Below are 19,130 nucleotides of genomic sequence, written 5' to 3' on the forward strand. Positions count from 1 at the left end.
TCCCACCCAGTGACTGGTAACACCTTGCCTATTCAGACCTTCATATGCATGCCAGATAATTCAAAACATTGCCGTCAAACTTATTCACAACAGTAAAAAGTATGATCATGTAACTCAGCGGTCTCAAACACGCGGCCCACGGGCCGCATGTGGCTCTCCAGGTTTTATTTGCGGCCCGCAGTCTGGAGGCCATCATTCTCTTCCTTTTGGAGTAGCAGCCGGCTTGTTCGCTCAAAGCCGCGGGTTGGCGGTTCCTTGCGCTATCCACAACATCAGAGAGGCTTTAGACGCAGGCGCGGATCTCGCAAGGAGCTGCCACCCGCGGCTTTGAACGAATGAGCCGGCCAGACACGCTGCTGCTCCAGTGGCGTACCAAGGGGGGGGAGCAGTCCACTGTTCTCTTCCCTGCAGGGCCGACCAACTCTGGCGGCCCGACGTCAATTCTGACGTCGAGAGGACTTTCTGGCTAGCCAATCGCTGCCTGGCTGCCCGGAACGTCCTTTCCGACGTTAGAATTGACATCGGGCAGCGAGAGTTGGTTGGCCCCGTGCAGAAGAGAAGCAGGGAGATGGCCTGTTCCTGATAGCAGCAGCAGCCTATTCCGCGGCGGCGGTGGCATGGGGGAGGGCAGGAAGGAAGGAAGGAAGAAAGAAAGAAGGTGGGGTGGGGACAGGGAGCCAGAAAAAAAAGCAAAAAATGGGGCACGGAGGAAGGAAGAAAGAAGGAGGGGGGACAGGGAACCAGAAACAAAGCAAAAAATGGGGCACGGAATCAGAGAAAGACAGATAGAGAAAGAAATAAAAAGTTGGGGGAGGGAATGAGGTCTGGAGGAGAGGAAGCATACAGGAGGCTGAAAGAAGGGAAGAAGTATTGGATGCACAGTCAGAAGAATAAAGTGCAACCAGAGACTGATGAAAATTACCAAACAAAGGTAGGAAAATGATTTTATTTTCAATTTAGTGATTGAAATGTGCCAGTTTTGAGAAAGAAAAGATATTGAACTTTAAATGTGAGTGCTGCAGAAAAAATAGTTAATGTCTTAAAGAAATGACAATTTTGCATGAGGTAAAACTCTTTATAATTTATATATATTTCCTTTTAACTGTTAAAGGAAAGTTTTATAAACTATAAAGAGTTTTACCTCATGCAAAATTGTCATTTCTTTAATAAGGCATTAACTATTTTTTCTGCGGCCCTCCAAGTATCTACAAATCCAAAATGTGGCCCCGCAAAGGGTTTGAGTTTGAGACCACTGATGTAACTCCTTTCTTGGTCGATTCACATTGGCTTCCCATTAACCACCGCATTACCTTTAAAATTTTGCTCCTAGTATTTAAAACCCTATCCACTAGTGAACCGCAATTTATAAGTAGGATGCTCATTCCGTATAACACATCCCGCTCTCTTCGTTCTACGGCCCAAGGACTACTGGCAGTCCCTTCCTTAAAAGTTATTGGCACTAGACATCATGATATGTTTTCAATAGTGGCCCCCCAAGTCTGGAACTCCCTACCTCAATATATAAGAGATGAAAAAGACATTAGCAATTTTAAAAATAACTTAAAAACCTTTTTGTTTAAAGATGCTTTTAACCTCTAAATGGAATACATACAGTGCAGTAGACTCCCTACTAAAAAATTAAAAAAATAAAAATAAAAGAAAGAAAAATGGATATCCCTCCTTATGTTTTTTCTTTCTCCAAAATTATTAATTTTGTAACTTTACCCCCTTACTCCCTTCGTATTCAATTCTGTCGGTATGTCTGTTCGTCCAACCCTTTTTAACTAAATTTTTAAATTGTATGTTTACTTTGGATTTTACTGTAATTCGCTTAGTAAATTATGAATAAGCGATTTATCAAATTTATAATAAACTTGGAAACTTGGAATAAGTGTCAAATTGTAATCATCTGGGTGGCCTGGCACCTGGGATTTCTTCAGCCTATTGGGCTGTCATTTTTTTTTAAGGATTTAACAAACAAATGTATGAGCTTTCAAGATTGCAAATGCCCTTTCTTCACATATGACTCCATTTATTAGGCAAGAATGTATTAGCTCAAGTTAGAAAGATTGCTTCTTTGAATTGAGGAATAGTGTCTGTCTGATGACAGAACTAGCCTATTAGCACATCTGGTATCCTGTATAAAAAACAGTATATTGAGTGTTTCTTTATATTGTTAGAAGATGAGAGTAAAATTTAAGCTCAGATTTGTCAAGTCTCCAGAAGCCCACTGTTTATATATTTAAGGTATTCTGCTTGCTTATCAGATATGTAACCATGAAAACTTAACTGTCTCCTATTTCTTTCTACACTGCACTAGAAGAGCTCTGTGCTGGTGCAGGATCTTCTAGTAGTGGTCTGTGCTCAAGCACTGCTTTGTCCTGCCTACACCCATCTACTGATAGGACCTGCGCCAGCGCAGAGCGCTTTTGGAGCAGTACAGGAAGAGGTAGTATGACAGTGGCTGCATGAGGAAGGGAAAGGGGAGAAGATGCTGCTTACAAACAAGGGGAAGGAATGGGAAATGACACTTAACCCCCTGGAAGATTAAAAAAAGAGGGGAAACACTGAACCCGGGGTGGATGAGTAGGGAAGGGGAATAGCTGGACCTGGCTTCAGTTTGTGTATTGAGTAGTGGCACGCGCTGGCTGGCTGGTAGGGGGCGCTGTGGTGCAGCAATGGAATGGATAGTGTGCAGGACATGGTGGAGTATGTTGTGGATTTTTTTCTACATGCAACGCCTGCTTTTTGTGTGGTGCTGGGTAAATTTAGTTAGAAGCACATGTGAAAGTTAAGGCCACGCCCAATAGAAACGTACGAAAAGTTGGTGCATAAATACAAAAATAAAAATCTGAATAAGGATTGCAGCCAAGGCCAGAAAAACAATACAGATAAGGAAAAGCATAATAATATTCTCTTTATGAATTTTGTTATTAAGACAAATCATAGGGGAAATCAGGATATATATGACACACTTCTAGAGGTATTAATGATGCCATGTTGTATTAATCTGACTCCATTTTGGGTTCTATCCTTCTTGATGCCTGTTTTTTGTTAAAAGGTTCGCGCCAAAAAAAATCCTCATGGCTTTAATGCCAGACCTCTTAGTCTGACTTGTGGAAGATATAGGGTTTTACATTTTTGAATAGAGATAGTTATATGTATCTTATGAATGCAATATACTGTGTTGCATGTGATGTGGGTGTGTGAAGGGATCCCTATGTAGAATGCAGGATGTGTGATAGAATGATTTGTATTTAATTTCAAATATTTTACATATATAAGATTCAAGAGAGCCTAAGAGCAACATCTGGAGCTAGTTAGGACGAGACTGAAGGAATGGTTACCATGGAAACCCTCTAGAGGCCAAGTGTAGGCAAAGGTCAGCTAGTTTGACCTCCAGCATAGGAATTGGGGGGGGTTCAGTTCTTGTGTGTGTCAGTGAAATTTGAAGCTGTCAGCGTTACTGAATCTTCGTCAGAAAGGCTGTTTGATATAAACTTGAGAATTCTAAAGTGTTCATTGGGTATGTTATAGTGTGCATTCAGAAACTGATGTAAACAAAAATATAATTTGTAAAATTTCTCCTATGTTAAAAGGAATTTTCATTGTTCATACCTAAGGATGGCCTCTGTTGGCTGATTGGTTGACAAGTGTGATGTCATCCTAAGCATTACAAAAGTGTAAAAGTGAACCTTGTGAGAGCGATTTTTTTGAGATTATATTTGCCAGGAGAGATGTACATTGACATGCCTGGCTTTATATCTTCTTGTACAAATGCCTAATGAATGATGCTCCTGATAAAGCTAATAAAAAATAACTGATTAGAAAATATTTGTGCAATTGTCATTATTCCCGGGCAACTAAGGGCAGGTTTAGGTAAGTTTCCCTGCTCAGTATAGACTGCCTTCCTGACTTTGAACTTTCTAATATTAAATTTTGTGACCTATATACAAGTATCTATGGTATATTGAAATATCGAGGTTCAACATGTAACTGTTTTGAATAGAAATGTGTAAGAATTTTTCCATAAACCTTGCTGTAAAGAACATAAATATTATAAGTATTTAATGTATTCTAAAACCATTCAAGGTTGCATCTGAGGCTAAACAAACTTTGGGAAATGTGTAATACTAGCAATCACTTCTGTCCCCTGGGTTGCATTGGTAGAGAATTAGAAGAATCTGTTTTCTCTCCTTTCACAGGCTGAAAGTCAGATAAGTGCAAAGAACTTGGACAAAGAGTACCTGCCCATCGCAGGTCTTGCAGATTTCAATAAGGCGGCAGCGATACTGGCCTTGGGTGAGAACAGTGACGTAGTAAAAAGCAACAGGGTAAGAATACCAGTGGTCACACAGATTTTGGAGGTGACATATTGAAGCATTAAGTTGGATTGGAATAGGCTCTTATCTTTCTACACAGATGTTATGCTTACTTACCTGGGGCATTTGTTTGTGTCTTTTGAAATTGCTGTAGTGCCTATTCTGACAAGGGTGTCTTGGCAATTTACAATTCTAAAACAATCCAGAAAACAACCTAAGAAAAGAAATCCATTTTAAAACAGGAAAGAATGACTGCATTCATATTAGATAGGATCATCATGCAAACAAGTCTGCAGACAAATCAGTTTAACATACACTTTCACCACACTCGTTCTCATAAACCAGATTAAAACTGAAATTTTAAGAATTTTCTTAAATTTGGAAAAAGATTGTTTGGTCGAATATGTGGGGGTAGGACGTTTCACAGCTTTGGAGCTAGATAATAAAAAGCAGATAGTCTTAAATGTTTGATTATCTGCAGCTCAACTAACACTAAGATACAGCGTTAGCTAAAGCATTCAAAATAACATCCTTCCTCTTAAACAGGAGAGATTTCTCTTAGAACCTCTCCTCCATAAGAAACAAGGACTTTTCTCCCACAGGTTTTATGAAGGAAATGGTTCATCATTTCTCTTTCAGCTAGAGAAAGAAGGAACCTAGGGCCAAAGTATTGGATATCCTTTTAATTCCTCAAACTTCCCTCCTTCCAGAAGGCTTAACAGTACCTCTTCTCAATGGCCTTGATATGCGAAGGAGAATGGAGGATCCCCCACCACGTGAACATGAAGTCAACAAGGCTCAGATTTAAAAAAAAAAGTTAAAATCACAACAAACACCTGTCACATCGTTTAGTGCTGGATGAATCTGCTCTCAAGAGAGTCAAGAGTACAAGAATCCAACCCTAAGCAACCCCCCTTAGGAGGGAGCTTGCATGGGAGGAAGATCTTTCAGTCTGGTGTGTATTGTTTACATATAGAATTTTACCAGCTCTTAAGAACATAAGAATTGCCTTACTGGGCCAGACCAGTGGTCCATCTAGCCCAGCATCCCATCTTCATGGAAGCCAATCCAAGGCAAAAACCCAAATAGCAGTATTCCATGCCACCAATCCAGGGCAACAGTGGCTTCCCCCATTTCTGTCTCAACAGCATACTATGGACTTTTCCTTCAGGAACTTGTCCAAACCTTTTTTTAAAACCAGCTACATTAACCGTTCTTATCACATCCTCTGGCAATGCATTCCAGAGCTTAACTATTCTCTGAATAAAAAAATATTTCCTCCCATTGGTTTTAAAAGTATTACTCTGTAACTTCGAGTGTCCCTTAGTCTTTGTAAATCTTGATGCAGTAAAAAAATCTATCTACTTGTACCTGTTCTACACCACTCAGGATTTTGTAGACTTCAATCATCTCTCCCCTCAGCTGTCTTTTTTCCAAGCTGAAGAGCCTTAACCTCTTTAGTCTTTCCTCATATGAGAAGAGTTACATCCCCTTTATCTTGGTTGCCCTTTGAACCTTTTCTAGTGCTGCTAAATCTTTTTTGAGATAAGGAAACCAGGACTGAATGCAATACTCAAGGTGCGGTCACACCATTGAGTGATACAGAGGCATTATAACATTCTTAGTTTTGTTTACCATCCCTTTTCTAATAATTCTTGGCATATTGTTTACTACTTTGGCTGCCGCTGCACATTGGGCAGAAGATTTCAGCATATTGTCCACGATGAAACCCAGATCTTTTTCTTGAGTGCTAACCCCAAGGTTGACCCTGGCATCCAGTAACTGATTTGGATTATTTTCCCCAATGTACATCAGTTTGCATTTGTCCACATTAAATTTCATCTGCCATTTGGATGCCCAGTCTTCCAATTTCCTACGGTCTTCCTGCAGTTTTTCACAGTCCACATGCATTTTAACAACTTTGAACAATTTAGTGTCATCTGCAAATTTAATCACCTCACTTGTAATTCCAATTTCCAGATCATTTATAAATAAGTTAAATAGCACCAGTCTCAGTACACCACCTGCGGCACACCACTGTTTACCCTCCTCCATTGACAAAAATGGCCATTTAACCCTACCCTTTGTTTTCTGTACAATAACCAGTTCTTAATCCACAATTGAACATTGCCTCCTATCCCATGACTCTTTAATTTTCTCAGGAGCCTCTCATGAAGAACTTTGTCCAAAAGCATTCTGTAAATCTAGATACACTACATCAGTGATCTCAAACTCAAACCCTTTGCATGGCCACATTTTGGATTTGTAGGTACTTGGAGGCCTCAGAAAAAAATAGTTAGTCTTTTTAAAGAAATGACAATTTTGCATGAGGTAAAACTCTTTATAGTTTATAAATCTTTCCTTTTGGCTAAGTCTTAATAATAATATTGTAATTTATAGCTAAAGAGACATATCAAGAAACTGTTTTATTTTACGTTTGTGATTATGATAAACACTAGTCTTTAAGCCCATTACATTAACGGGTGCTAGAATAGATGTCTGTCTCTTTCTTTCTGTCTCCTTGGCCGCTGTTGTCTGTCTTTCTGTCTCTCTGTCTCCTTGGCCGCTGTTGTCTGTCTTTCTGTCTCTCTGTCTCCTTGGCCGCTGTTGTCTGTCTCTCTGTCTCCTTGGCCGCTGTCTGTCTGTCTCTCTGTCTCCTTGGCCGCTGTCTGTGTCTCTCCCTGGTCCCTTATCTGTCTGTAATTCTTTCTGTCTGTGTCTCTCCCTGGTCCCTTATCTATCTGTAATTCTTTCTGTCTGTGTCTCTCCCTGGCCCCCTGCTTATTTCTCTCTGGCCCCCCCGAGCAAACCAAGATTGCTGCTTGCCCCCCAGCACACCCCTCCCCCCAAAGCAGCCCCTTTTCCCACTCCCCCTCCACTTCCCTGTGCAGCAGCCGGTCGCCTCGCAGCACCTTGAAGGACACCCTCCTGCTGTTGCTTTCACCACCGCACATACCACAAGCCACAAATGGAACACGGCACGGAAGCACAAATCACAATGGCAGGGATCACACCATTTCAACTGCGCAGGCACGGGTAAGGGTTTTATTATAGAGGATACCGAGGGCCTCAAAATAGTATCTGGCATGCTGCATGTGGCCCCTGGCCGCGAGGTTGAGACCACTGCATTACATCAACTGGCTTGCCTTTATCCACATGTTTATTCACAGCTTCAAAGAAGTCAAGCAAATTGGTGAGGCAAGACCTCCCTTGGCTCTTTATGGGCTTATCTAAATTAAGAGCTCAAATTATCTCCCTTGAGCTTAAGTGACCGGAGGGGGAATGCAAAATATGGAAAGCAAATCATATCAGCCTATTGCGTTTGAGATGGCATTGAGGGCTTTTGCTATAGGTACTGGAATCGGAGGCTCTTATGGCTACAGGCTTCAGACCTTTGGTATGATGTGGAAGGGAAGCTCATGGACACACATGTAGAGAATAGAATCTCTTCAGAGACAAGGTGGAGGCAGTTTCTGTAATATAATAAAGGATCACTGCAACACACTTTGAGTCCCTCTAAAGCAGTCTCCAGCTCTTTCTCATCTAGGAGGTATTTGAGTTTTAGAGCAAGATTTACTAATCTTAAAGCTGTGGTTTTCAACCTAGTCCTCTGGGGCATATTGTGGCCAATCTGGACAAGTCCAGAAACTATCACCCAGGTCACCCATGCCTTGGTCGAACGTAAGCGAGGAATGGGGTAGCTTGGGATAACTGCAAAAAGGTTAAAGAATGGTCCAAAACTCTCATGTGTAATCAAAATAAGTCTTTATTCAAATCACCACAACTGGTGTTTTCCAAAAAAACTCATGTCACCAAAAATTCAAAACTTTTAATGCAGTGCAAACAATAAATCTTTATACAAAGCATAAATCTCCTTTGCAACTCTGGTTCAGTTTCTTGTCAAATGCTAGCATTTATCACCGTCTTTCACAGGCTTCCTCTATGAAGCCACAGGCCTGCACCTGTCACACTGTACTGGGCCACTATCAAAGCATACCCTGCTGCCAACCAGGTTTGCTCCAAACACTTTACTCACAGTCTTGCCAGCCTTTCACTGGGGTTTTCACCCTTGGGGTTATTTCACATATATCACCCCCCCCCCCCAGGAGTTTGGGATTTGTACTTTCCTGTAAATTTCTCTGTACAAAAATCCCACCCCGGGTCTCAATTTGCTTTATAAACAAAACCACGCAGTGTCCTCCGGCTAGCGGGACCTGTTTTAGTCACAGGCTTAATTAGTAGGTCTTTCGGACTGTGCAAAACTTACCTCGGAGAGAAAAAGAAGACAAAAATAGTCTGGCCTTGGCCTTGCTTTCAACCAACCAGGCCGGTTCTCTTTATAAAAGTAAAATGCAGCAATAAGGAAAAAAAAAACCCACTTTTCGTCCTGGTGCTTTAGTCTGTGCAGCAGTGCCAGTCTAGATTTAAACATACACTTTATAGCGAGTCTTGGCTCACTTCCATTGGATCAAAATTTGAGGTGGCTGCAAAATCCTCCTCCATTTCCTCATAGCTTAATTCATTCTCCATTTCAATCTCATTTTCATTAGGGTATAAAGTATCTCCAGAGATCTCCCACTCATGGGCTTCTACCTGGGCCTCTGGAGAACCTGGTTCTTGGGCTGTTTTGGCTCTTGACAGTGAAGAACTGGCTTCTTCCCTTATCTGAGTTGTTTTCCAAGCATGTGGCTCCCTGCTGTTGTGAGCCCCACCCTTTTCTCTCCCTGTACCTAACTCAGTGGTCTCAAACTCGCAGCCCGGGAGCCACATGTGGCCTGCCAGATACTATTTTGAGGCCCTCGGTATGTTCATCATAATCACAAAAGTAAAATAAAACAGTTTCTTGATCATATGTCTCTTTAGCTGTAAATTACAATATTATTATTAAGACTTAGCTAAAAGGAAAGATTTATAAACTATAAAGAGTTTTACCTCATGCAAAATTTTCATTTCTTTAATAAGACATTAACTTTTTGTTCTGAGGCCCTCCAAGTACCTACAAATCCAAAATGTGGCCCTGCAAAGGGTTTGAGTTTGAGACCACTGTCCTAACTGATTAAGCTAGAGTGCAGGTGTGCTGCTTGTTCTGGCTGCTTCTGTGCTCAGGTGCTTGTTGGGCTGACTCAAACCGGTTCTAGGTTTACCAGAAACTGGAGCTGTTCCAGTCCTGACTTTGGGAATCCTCTGTCCCTGGCCTGATGGGAGTTGAAGTCCTGCTACTCTTTCTTTTGCTCGCTTTATATAGGAAAAGGTAAACAGGTATGAGGAGTCTTTGACTCCTTTTGTCTACTGTTTTGCAAAGGAATTTTCTTTACTGGCAGTGTCCTAGGTGGAACCTTAGGTCTGTTTAATGTTGGTCCTTGAGGCAATTCTCTAAGTTGGTCATCTGTTCTTGGGCACTGCAAGGGTTCCTTTGCCTTCACAGGGGTTTCCCTTGACAATACACATCCAATCAAGATATCCTCAATGCATATACATGAAATTTTCAGGCACTGCCTCCTTGGTGTGCAAATATTATCTCATGCCCATTCATTGTGGATATCTTGAAAACCTGACTGCTGGGCATGCTTAGAGAACTGGGTTGAGAACTACTGCCTTAAAGGAACTTTTGCCTTCCACCATCCTCCTCCATCTCACTAAATTCAACAGGGACTTTGCATTTGTCCCAGACAGTAGAGAACACAAAAGCCTCATCTAGTTTCCCATCCAAAACCAGTGACAAGATTTTGACTGACTTCAGAGAAATGTAGTGGTATGTCTCTTTGTTCTAGAAAGGCTACCAATTGAGGGAAAGCTTAGGGTTTTACATAAACCAATAGCCCAGGATAACTTAGGACACCTGAGTCCTAAGAATAATTTTAAATGGTTACTAATAGCATCTCTTCAAAAATTCTCCAAATTGCTGACTAGGGGGTCTTTTGGAAGCTCTCCACATCAGAAACTACTGATCAAGGAACTCTCTTACCCTCCTAGAGTCCAGTGTGGTCAAGCCCATCTCACTAGGGGATTTTATTCCGAGTATTAAGTTTTGTGCAAAGGTGATGTATCCAGCAAGACCCCAATAACTGCAGCAATTAAGTATTTCCTGATTACAAGGAAAATAGGTGAGCAGTCTCAACCTTAGACATAAGGGCACTGAACAGATTTCTGGTTTGAGAAAAGTTTGGTTTCCCTTGAAGTCCTAATTCTCTACCTTCAAAAAGGAAACTGGTTATGTTCTCTCTACTTACAGGAAGCTTATACCTACATAGAGAGCCTTCTTATTAGTTGGATGTATCTTAAATTCATAATAGGGAAGCATTATTATCAATATTGTGTTCTTCATTGGCCTATCTCAGATCTGTATGTATTTATGAAATGCTTAGCTGTAGTTCCTGCATGCTTATAGATGAGCTGATCAAGAGCTCTTTCCAGGAAAGGAAGTCAAGTGATCAATATGCAAAACCATATGGATCCTGGCTTACCAAAAAACTCACTTAAGCCCTTCACTTCAATTTGAAATACATAGGAGCTCCGCTAGACTTGAACAAAGGATTACCATATGTTGTTTGTAGTACAGGAGATATGTGAGCAGACATTTGTGTAAGGCATGTTGAGATTGTTAGGCCATTTTGCTTCAACTGTTTATGTAACCTCCTTGTCAAGTTTAATGGACTGAAGCCACTCAGGCTAATCTCTGGCCCACAGCAGGGTTTGAGAGTGACTAGGGAAAGCCAGAGTATACAGTACACTGCTTTTTGACTCCATAATAAAGTAAGTCAGAATATGTTCAAAGACGCCTTTGGGACCTAATCGTTGGATTTTCTTTTGACCCCGTTCACTGCAGAAACTCATGTTTCCTCTGTCTTAGGTTTCGATAAACTTTATCTTTTTAATTTTCCTTTTTAATCTTGATTATGCTTTTAAAATTTTTACCCTCCTTATGTACTTACCTTTCATGTTCTCTTTACTATGCCTATTGTAGTTCTCCCCACTTCCCTTATGTATCAGTCTGTAATGTTTGTATGTCTATTGTTAATAACTTAAGACCCTGTTTTAAATTGTAAATCGCTTTGAATTCACGATATTGCGATACATCAAAATTTTAATAAAACTTGAATCTTGTTGTCCAAGTCATCAGGCAAATAACTTCTTATTCTAGAATTAAACTAGTCAAATCTTGCAAAAGTAGTACCCTTCCAAATATTGTCCAGTTTTGAATTCTCCTAAGCACGAACACACATAAACTGGAGCTTATGTAAAAGGAGCTTCACGCTAAGGGCATTTGGTCTGCTCAAGTGAAAATCCACCAGATAAACGCCTTCAGATATCGGTTGACTAACAAAATTATTTTCCTCAGACAATTGGTTAAAAGGAAATTACGAACCATGAGGAAAATGGTGGGAAAGAAGCTCAGCAACAGCTCAGGGAAGATGGAGACCGTAAAGGAAGCCTGGGCCCTACTCAAGAGCACGGTGCACGAAGCACAAAACCTGTAAGTCCCCAGGTTTAGGAAAGGGTGCAAAAAGAATCGAACAAAAAACCCAGCGTGGATAATAAATGCAGTGAAAAAGGCGATAAGGGACAAGAAAATATCTTTCAGAAAATGGAAAAAGGACCCAACAAAGGACAACCAGAAGGAGCACAAAAGGCAACAAAAAGACTGTCACCGAGTGGTTAGAAAAGCAAAAAGAGAATATGAGGAGAGACTGGCGGGGGAAGCAAGAAACTTTAAACCATTCTTCAGGTATGTGAAGGGGAAACAACCAGCCAGGGAGGAAGTGGGACCATTGGATGATGGAGACAGGAAGGGAGTGGTAAAGGAGGAAAAAGAGATAGCTGACAGGTTAAACAAGTTCTTCTCGTCAGTCTTCACGAGAGAGGACACATCCAATATCCAAGAACCCGAGGAGATCATAAACGGAGACCATGATGAAAAGCTGGTCCAACTAAAGGTAAGCCGAGAGGATGTCCTCCGATAGGTAGACAGACTGAAGAGCGACAAATCACCTGGTCCAGACGGCATCCACCCAAGGGTACTAAAAGAACTGAGAAACGAAATAGCGGAAACACTTCGCCAAATATGTAACCTATCCTTAAAAACTGGGGAGATCCCAGAGGACTGGAAAATAGCAACATTTTATTTAACCAGGGCAATATCATGTCAAAAATAGGAAAATCCAAACTATAACATAGCTGTAAAATTAGTTAGAAATATAGATTCACAGCATCTCCAAAGCAAATCATCCCCAAAGCTTGCCCAGCCCCCCTGCCCGATTCTTAGCTTGTCCAGCCCAATTCTCAGCTTCCCCAGCTCCCCTGCCTGATTCTCAGCTTGCCTAGCCCCAAATCATATCATCCCAAAGCTTTCCCAGCCCCCCTGTGCGATTCTCAGCTTCAAATCCCTAAAGCAAATCATCCCCAAAGGTTCCCCAGCCCCCCCAGCTCAATTCTCTCAGCTTGCCCAGCCCCCCCGCCCAATTCTCAGCTTCAAATACCCAAAGCAAATCATCCCCAAAACTTGCCCATCCCCCCCCGCTCGATTCTCAGCTTCAAATCCCCAAAGTTTGCCCAGCCCCCCTGCCCAATTCTCATTTTCAAATCCCCAAAGCAAATCATCCCCAAAGCTTGCCCAGCTCCCCTGCCCGATTCTCAGCTTTTCCAGCCCGATTCTCAAACTTACACTGTGGAATCGCGGGGAGGAGAGGAGAAATGTTTTCGCGGCACTAAGGAGAGAGCCAGCAGGAAGTCTGCTCGACGCTCCCAAGTCCTTCTGATGTAACTTCTAGTTTCACAAAACTGGAAGTTACATTAGATGGGAATGCGGGCGGCGGTGGCAGAGGGAAAGTATGAACGCCGTGAACTGGTCTCGGGGCCGATTTGAATTGGTAAGTTTGATTTTTTGCCAAACCGAATCGATTCACCCAAAGTGAATCGGTAAATCGATTTGAATCTGGCAGCACTAGTATTTAATGTGGTAGTACTGTGAGTTTATAGATTTTTTTGATCTGAAGTACTTTGTCTGAAAGACCCTTTTTGTATCTGTGGTCATTTGCACACAGGGAGTCCAGATCTATGACTTCAAAAGAGCCTAGCTTTCTACTTGGAAGTGTACTAAAGCCCTTAAAGTCCATCCAAGCTTGGTATTGCCATTTGCAAATGAACATCTGCATCTCATTTATTTATGCCCATTCAGGCCTAAATGTAGACAGTCACATTAATGTTATCAACATCAGAACCATGGCAGTATTGATAACCCCACTTAAGATAAGCCTCCATGGCACCAGATGACTAAACTTCCCCCCCCACACACACACTCTAATATTAGATATCAGACGGTATTTAAAAAGCTAAAGAAGGTGATAATGCTGCAACATTTTGACTTCTATTTATACATTTACATTTCATGGTTTGGAAATGGATTCCCAGTGAGAAAGTAGGTTTGGTTAATCTGTGACATATAATATCCCACTCAGTCCTTATGATTTCTGCATTTGCTGCTTTATTTTTATCTTTCTTGTTTCCAAAATTTAAAAAAAAACTGTCCTCCTCCTCCCCCCCCCCAAAAAAAAAAAAAAGTCTGTTAGCAGTCCTCTATTTTTTTCACATTTTGTTAGCTGGTAGGACTCATTTGTGAGGGCATTCTAATCTTCTTGTCCTCACAGAAAGCAGTTATTTACCTGGCATCATAAGCCCTCACATAATCCTACCACCACTCGCCACTCTGTAAAATTGTATTCCGTATATAGCTACTTAAAAACGAATTTGGCCCCATTTGGCCAAAAACAGAAAACTATTACTGTTGGGGGATTCCATCATCAGAGGCATTAACCTTTGAACACAAGGCGAGGAGACCAAAATAGTGAAATGTCTTCCAGGATCCTCAGCTACCAGGAGTTCCAGGCAAATACTGACTATAATTAAGGAAGAAACTAAGGATTTTAACACTGATGTTGTTATCCATCTGGGAACAAATGACCTGGCCAACAACTCCACACTTGCAGCACAGAAAGCTTTTTGGGAGCTTGGTGAGGGCGTGAAACCTTTTGTAAAGACTTTAGCTTTTTCTGAAATACTGCCTGCATATGGAAAAGGAGAGCAAAGAGTGAAAAACACAGAGGACTTTAATAGATGGCTCAGAGCCTGGTGTCATCAAGAAGGCTTCAGGTACATAGGAGGATGGGGAAATACATGGAAGGACAAGAAGCTATATTGCACTGATGGGCTACATATTACTACAGCAGGAAAAAGAAACCTTGCAGAGAAATTTAGACAATATTTTTCTAGGCATTTAAACTAGAAGGTGGGGGTGGTGTATGTACGAAGGACAATTATAGAGACCACCCCCGGCAAAAGAAAAGATGTGATAGTAGTAAAGGCTGCAACATAAGCAATATCAGCAACTCATTTCTTAGTATTGCAACGGAAAGTGAAACGACACAAAAATCCATACAAAAAAGGAGATTATCGCTGAAAAATAGCTGGAAAGCGATGACCACAAATGCTCGCAGTCTAAGCAACAAAGTTCATGATCTGCAAGCCCTGATATTAGAGGCAGATCTAGATATTGTTGCTATCACAGAGACATGGTTCAGTGAATCACATGGATGGGATGCAAACATACCGGGATATAATCTTTTTAGGAAGGACAGAGATGGTCATAAAGGTGAAGGAGTAGCTCTCTATGTAAAGATCAATATCCAAGCGACCGAAATGCAAGGGACCTGGGGAGAGGAAGAAGCGATATGGATTGCTCTGAAAAGAGAACATGGAACTTCTATCTACGTGGGTATAGTCTACAGACCTCCGACTCAATCGCAGCAAATTGATAAGGATCTGATTGTGGATATCCAAAAGTTTGGAAGGAAAGAGGAGGTTCTGCTGTTGGGAGATTTCAACCTACCGGATGCGGACTGGAATGTTCCGTCTGCGGAATCGGAAAGAAGTAGGGAGATTGTGGATGCCTTTCAAGAGGCTCTGCTCAGACAAATGGTGACAGAACCTACAAGGGAAAAAGCGATATTGGATCTGGTCCTCACAAATGGAGAGAGTATCTCTAATGTTCGAGTGGGTGCTCACCTGGGTAGTAGCGATCATCAAACGGTTTGGTTTGATATAACAGCTAAAGTGGAGAGCGGCCGCACGATACTTAAAGTCCTAGATTTCAAACGTACGGACTTTAATGCAATGGGAAAGTACCTGAAGAAAGAGCTGTTAGGATGGGAGGAAATAAGAGAAGTGGAAAGACAGTGGTCTAAGCTGAAAGGAGCGATAAAAATGGCTATGGACCTTTATGTGAAGAAAATCAATAAAAACAAGAGAAAAAGGAAGCCGATATGGTTCTCCAACCTAGTGGCTGAGAAAATAAAGGCGAAAGAGTTGGCGTTCATGAAATATAAAAAAACCCAAGAAGAGGAGAGCAGAAAGGACTACAGGGTGAAACTGAAAGAAGCCAAGAGAGAGATACGTTTGGCGAAGGCACAGGCGGAAGAACAAATGGCTAAAAATGTAAAACAGGGAGATAAAAATTTTTTCAGATATATTAGTGAAAGGAGGAAGATAAAAAATGGAATTGCTAGGCTAAAAGATGCTGGGAACAAATATGTGGAGAGTGATGAGGAGAAAGCAAATGTGCTAAACAAATACTTCTGTTCTGTGTTCACAGAAGAAAATCCTGGAGAAGGACCGAGATTGTCTGGCAAAGTTACACGAGAAAATGGAGTAGATTCTGCGCCGTTCACGGAGGAGGGTGTTTATGAGCAACTTGAAAAACTGAAGGTGAACAAAGCGATGGGACCAGACGGGATCCATCCCAGGATACTAAGGGAGCTAAGAGAGGTTCTGGCGAGTCCTATTAAAGACTTGTTCAACAAATCTCTGGAGACGGGAGTGATTCCTGGGGATTGGAGGAGAGCGGATGTGGTCCCTATTCATAAAAGTGGTCACTGGGATGAAGCAGGAAACTACAGGCCGGTGAGCCTCACTTCAGTTGTTGGAAAAATAATGGAAGTGTTGCTGAAAGAAAGGATAGTGTATTTCCTTGAATCTAATGGGTTACAGGATCCGAGGCAACATGGCTTTACAAAAGGTAAATCGTGCCAAACGAACCTGATTGAATTTTTTGATTGGGTAACCAGAGAGCTGGATCGAGGACATATGCTAGATGTAATTTACTTGGATTTCAGCAAAGCCTTTGATACAGTTCCTCATAGGAGGCTGTTGAACAAACTTGAAGGGCTGAAGTTAGGACCCAAAGTGGTGAACTGGGTCAGAAACTGGCTGTCGGACAGATGCCAGAGGGTGGTGGTTAATGGAAGTCGCTCGAAGGAAGGAAAGGTGACTAGTGGAGTCCCTCATGGTTCGGTGCTGGGGCCAATCCTGTTCAATATGTATGTAAGTAACATTGCTGAAGGGTTAGAAGGAAAAGTGTGCCTTTTTGCAGATGATACCAAGATTTGTAACAGAGTAGACACCGAAGAGGGAGTGGAGAATATGAAAAAGGATCTGCAAAAGTTAGAGGAATGGTCTAATGCCTGGCAACTAAAATTCAATGCAAAGAAATGCAGAGTAATGCATTTGGGGATTAATAATAGGAAGGAACCGTATATGCTGGGAGGAGAGAAGCTGATATGCACGGACGGGGAGAGGGACCTTGGGGTGATAGTGTCCGAAGATCTAAAGGCGAAAAAACAGTGTGGCAAGGCAGTGGCTGCTGCCAGAAGGATTCTGGGCTGTATAAAGAGAGGCGTAGTCAGTAGAAGGAAGAAGGTGTTGATGCCCCTGTACAGGTCATTGGTGAGGCCCCACTTGGAGTATTGTGTTCAGTTTTGGAGACCGTATCTGGCGAAAGACGTAAGAAGACTTGAGGCGGTCCAGAGGAGGGCGACGAAAATGATAGGAGGCTTGCGCCAGAAGACGTATGATGAGAGACTGGAAGCCCTGAATATGTATACCCTAGCGGAAAGGAGAGACAGGGGAGATATGATTCAGACGTTCAAATACTTAAAGGGTATTAACGTAGAACAAAATCTTTTCCTGAGAAAGGAAAATGGTAAAACCAGAGGACATAATTTGAGGTTGAGGGGTGGTAGATTCAGGGGCAATGTTAGGAAATTCTACTTTACAGAGAGGGTGGTGGATGCCTGGAATGCGCTCCCGAGAGAGGTGGTGGAGAGTAAAACTGTGACTGAGTTCAAAGAAGCGTGGGATGAACACAGAAGATTTAGAATCAGAAAATAATATTAAATATTGAACTAAGGCCAGTTACTGGGCAGACTTGCACGGTCTGTGTCTGTGTATGGCTGTTTGGTGGAGGATGGGCAGGGGAGGGCTTCAATGGCTGGGAGGGTGTAGATGAGCAGAGATTTAGGCAGTTGGAACCCAAGCATAGTACCGGGTAAAGCTTTGGATTCTTGCCCAGAAATAGCTAAGAAGAAAAAAAAAAAAAAAAAATTTAAATTGAATCAGGTTGGGCAGACTGGATGGACCATTCGGGTCTTTATCTGCCGTTATCTACTATGTTACCATATGTAATGCAGCACAAGAAGGTATGGTACATGCACAGTTTAGAGCAGTTTCTACACACTTGAATAACTTTCCCTCACAGACTACACATGGTATTACCCATTTGTAAGGACTTTATCTCGCTGTCCATGAACATCTGCTACAGAAAAGTAACTTGGTTTTATTTATATTATAATTTGGTTTTAAGGTTTGTACTTATGCTTTTATGTTATAATATGCTTCAGAGCTGTGTTTTTTGTTTTTTTTTTACATATACAGTATATCAAAATTGATATGAAGGTCTTGCTGTCCATGTAATCTTCTGGCATGTCACAACCATGCCTTTCAAACCATTGTACTACCAAAACATTATCAACAACAGAGTGAGCATCGTCCTACCCAAAAACTAAGTTGCAGCCATTTTATTGCACAGTCCTGCTCCTGACTATAAAGCACCATCTATACTTCTAGTTCAATGTGTCTAGTAGTCCTGAATGCTAGGGTTATGTATCTGAACCTGCAAATTGCTTGCAGAATGCCATCAATCACTTTTGAACTCTGCCTCTTTCCCTGGAAACTGCTCCTGCCCCTCTTATTTTTTTCTGCAAGCAAGTTGCTCAGAAGTGTTTCTGCTCTGCTATGTGGTTGTATTCTTTTGGGGTTTTTTTTCTTAGTGTTTGTTTTTTGGTGCCCAAGGTTGGGAGAAGACACAGACTTGCGCTGCGAAAGTCTGCTGCTAGCAGGATCAGCCTTCGGAGAGATCTAGCTAGTCAGCCTATTTTTGTATTTTTTGGAGCTCGGGGGAGTTAGGAGCTTGTGTGCAAGTTGTTTGGCTCCATCCTGGCTTATAGTGCTGCCCGATTCAGGAAAAAAAAACTTTGATTCGATTCAGCCTATTGAATTGGTTTTTCGATTTGATTTTCCTGCCCAATTGGGCGTTTTGTTTTTTTTCCCATTAATTATAGCCACAGAAAAATGATATTCATCAATAAATCTACTACCAGTAACAAATGCCTTTTATCATTCAATTTTCTCAAAAACGGAGAAAGATGTTTTGTTTTTGTTTTTTTCAAACATCCTGGTGGGTTTATTTTATAGCCTCTTCACCCCCTTTGCCTTCTCCTAACCACACTTGTGCTGTGGTGTAAACAAAATAAACAAACAAAAAAGAGTTTTCCTCTCTCTGTTAAATCCTAGCTCATGTTTGCAGTCTATCACCAGCTCTGGCAGGATACACGTTTCAAATCTGACATATTGTAATCACAAAACAGAAAATAAAATTTAGTTTTTCTACTTTTCGTTGTCTGGTCCCAGGCTCTGGTTGTC

The 19,130-nt window shown here is 41.6% G+C and overlaps 1 protein-coding gene across 1 annotated transcript in view; it reads left to right on the top strand.

Moving 5' to 3' along the window:
- The window catches only part of GOT2 (glutamic-oxaloacetic transaminase 2), a 120,296-nt gene that overhangs the window by 8,822 nt on the left and 92,344 nt on the right, over window positions 1–19,130 (top strand). The window contains exon 3 of the mRNA XM_033942000.1: window positions 4,206–4,334. Within this exon, the coding sequence (XP_033797891.1) occupies window positions 4,206–4,334 (129 nt within the window). The remainder of the gene's footprint in view (window positions 1–4,205; window positions 4,335–19,130) is intronic.

Source organism: Geotrypetes seraphini, chromosome 4 (genome assembly GCF_902459505.1).
Source record: "Geotrypetes seraphini chromosome 4, aGeoSer1.1, whole genome shotgun sequence".
NCBI classification, from domain to species: domain Eukaryota; kingdom Metazoa; phylum Chordata; class Amphibia; order Gymnophiona; family Dermophiidae; genus Geotrypetes; species Geotrypetes seraphini.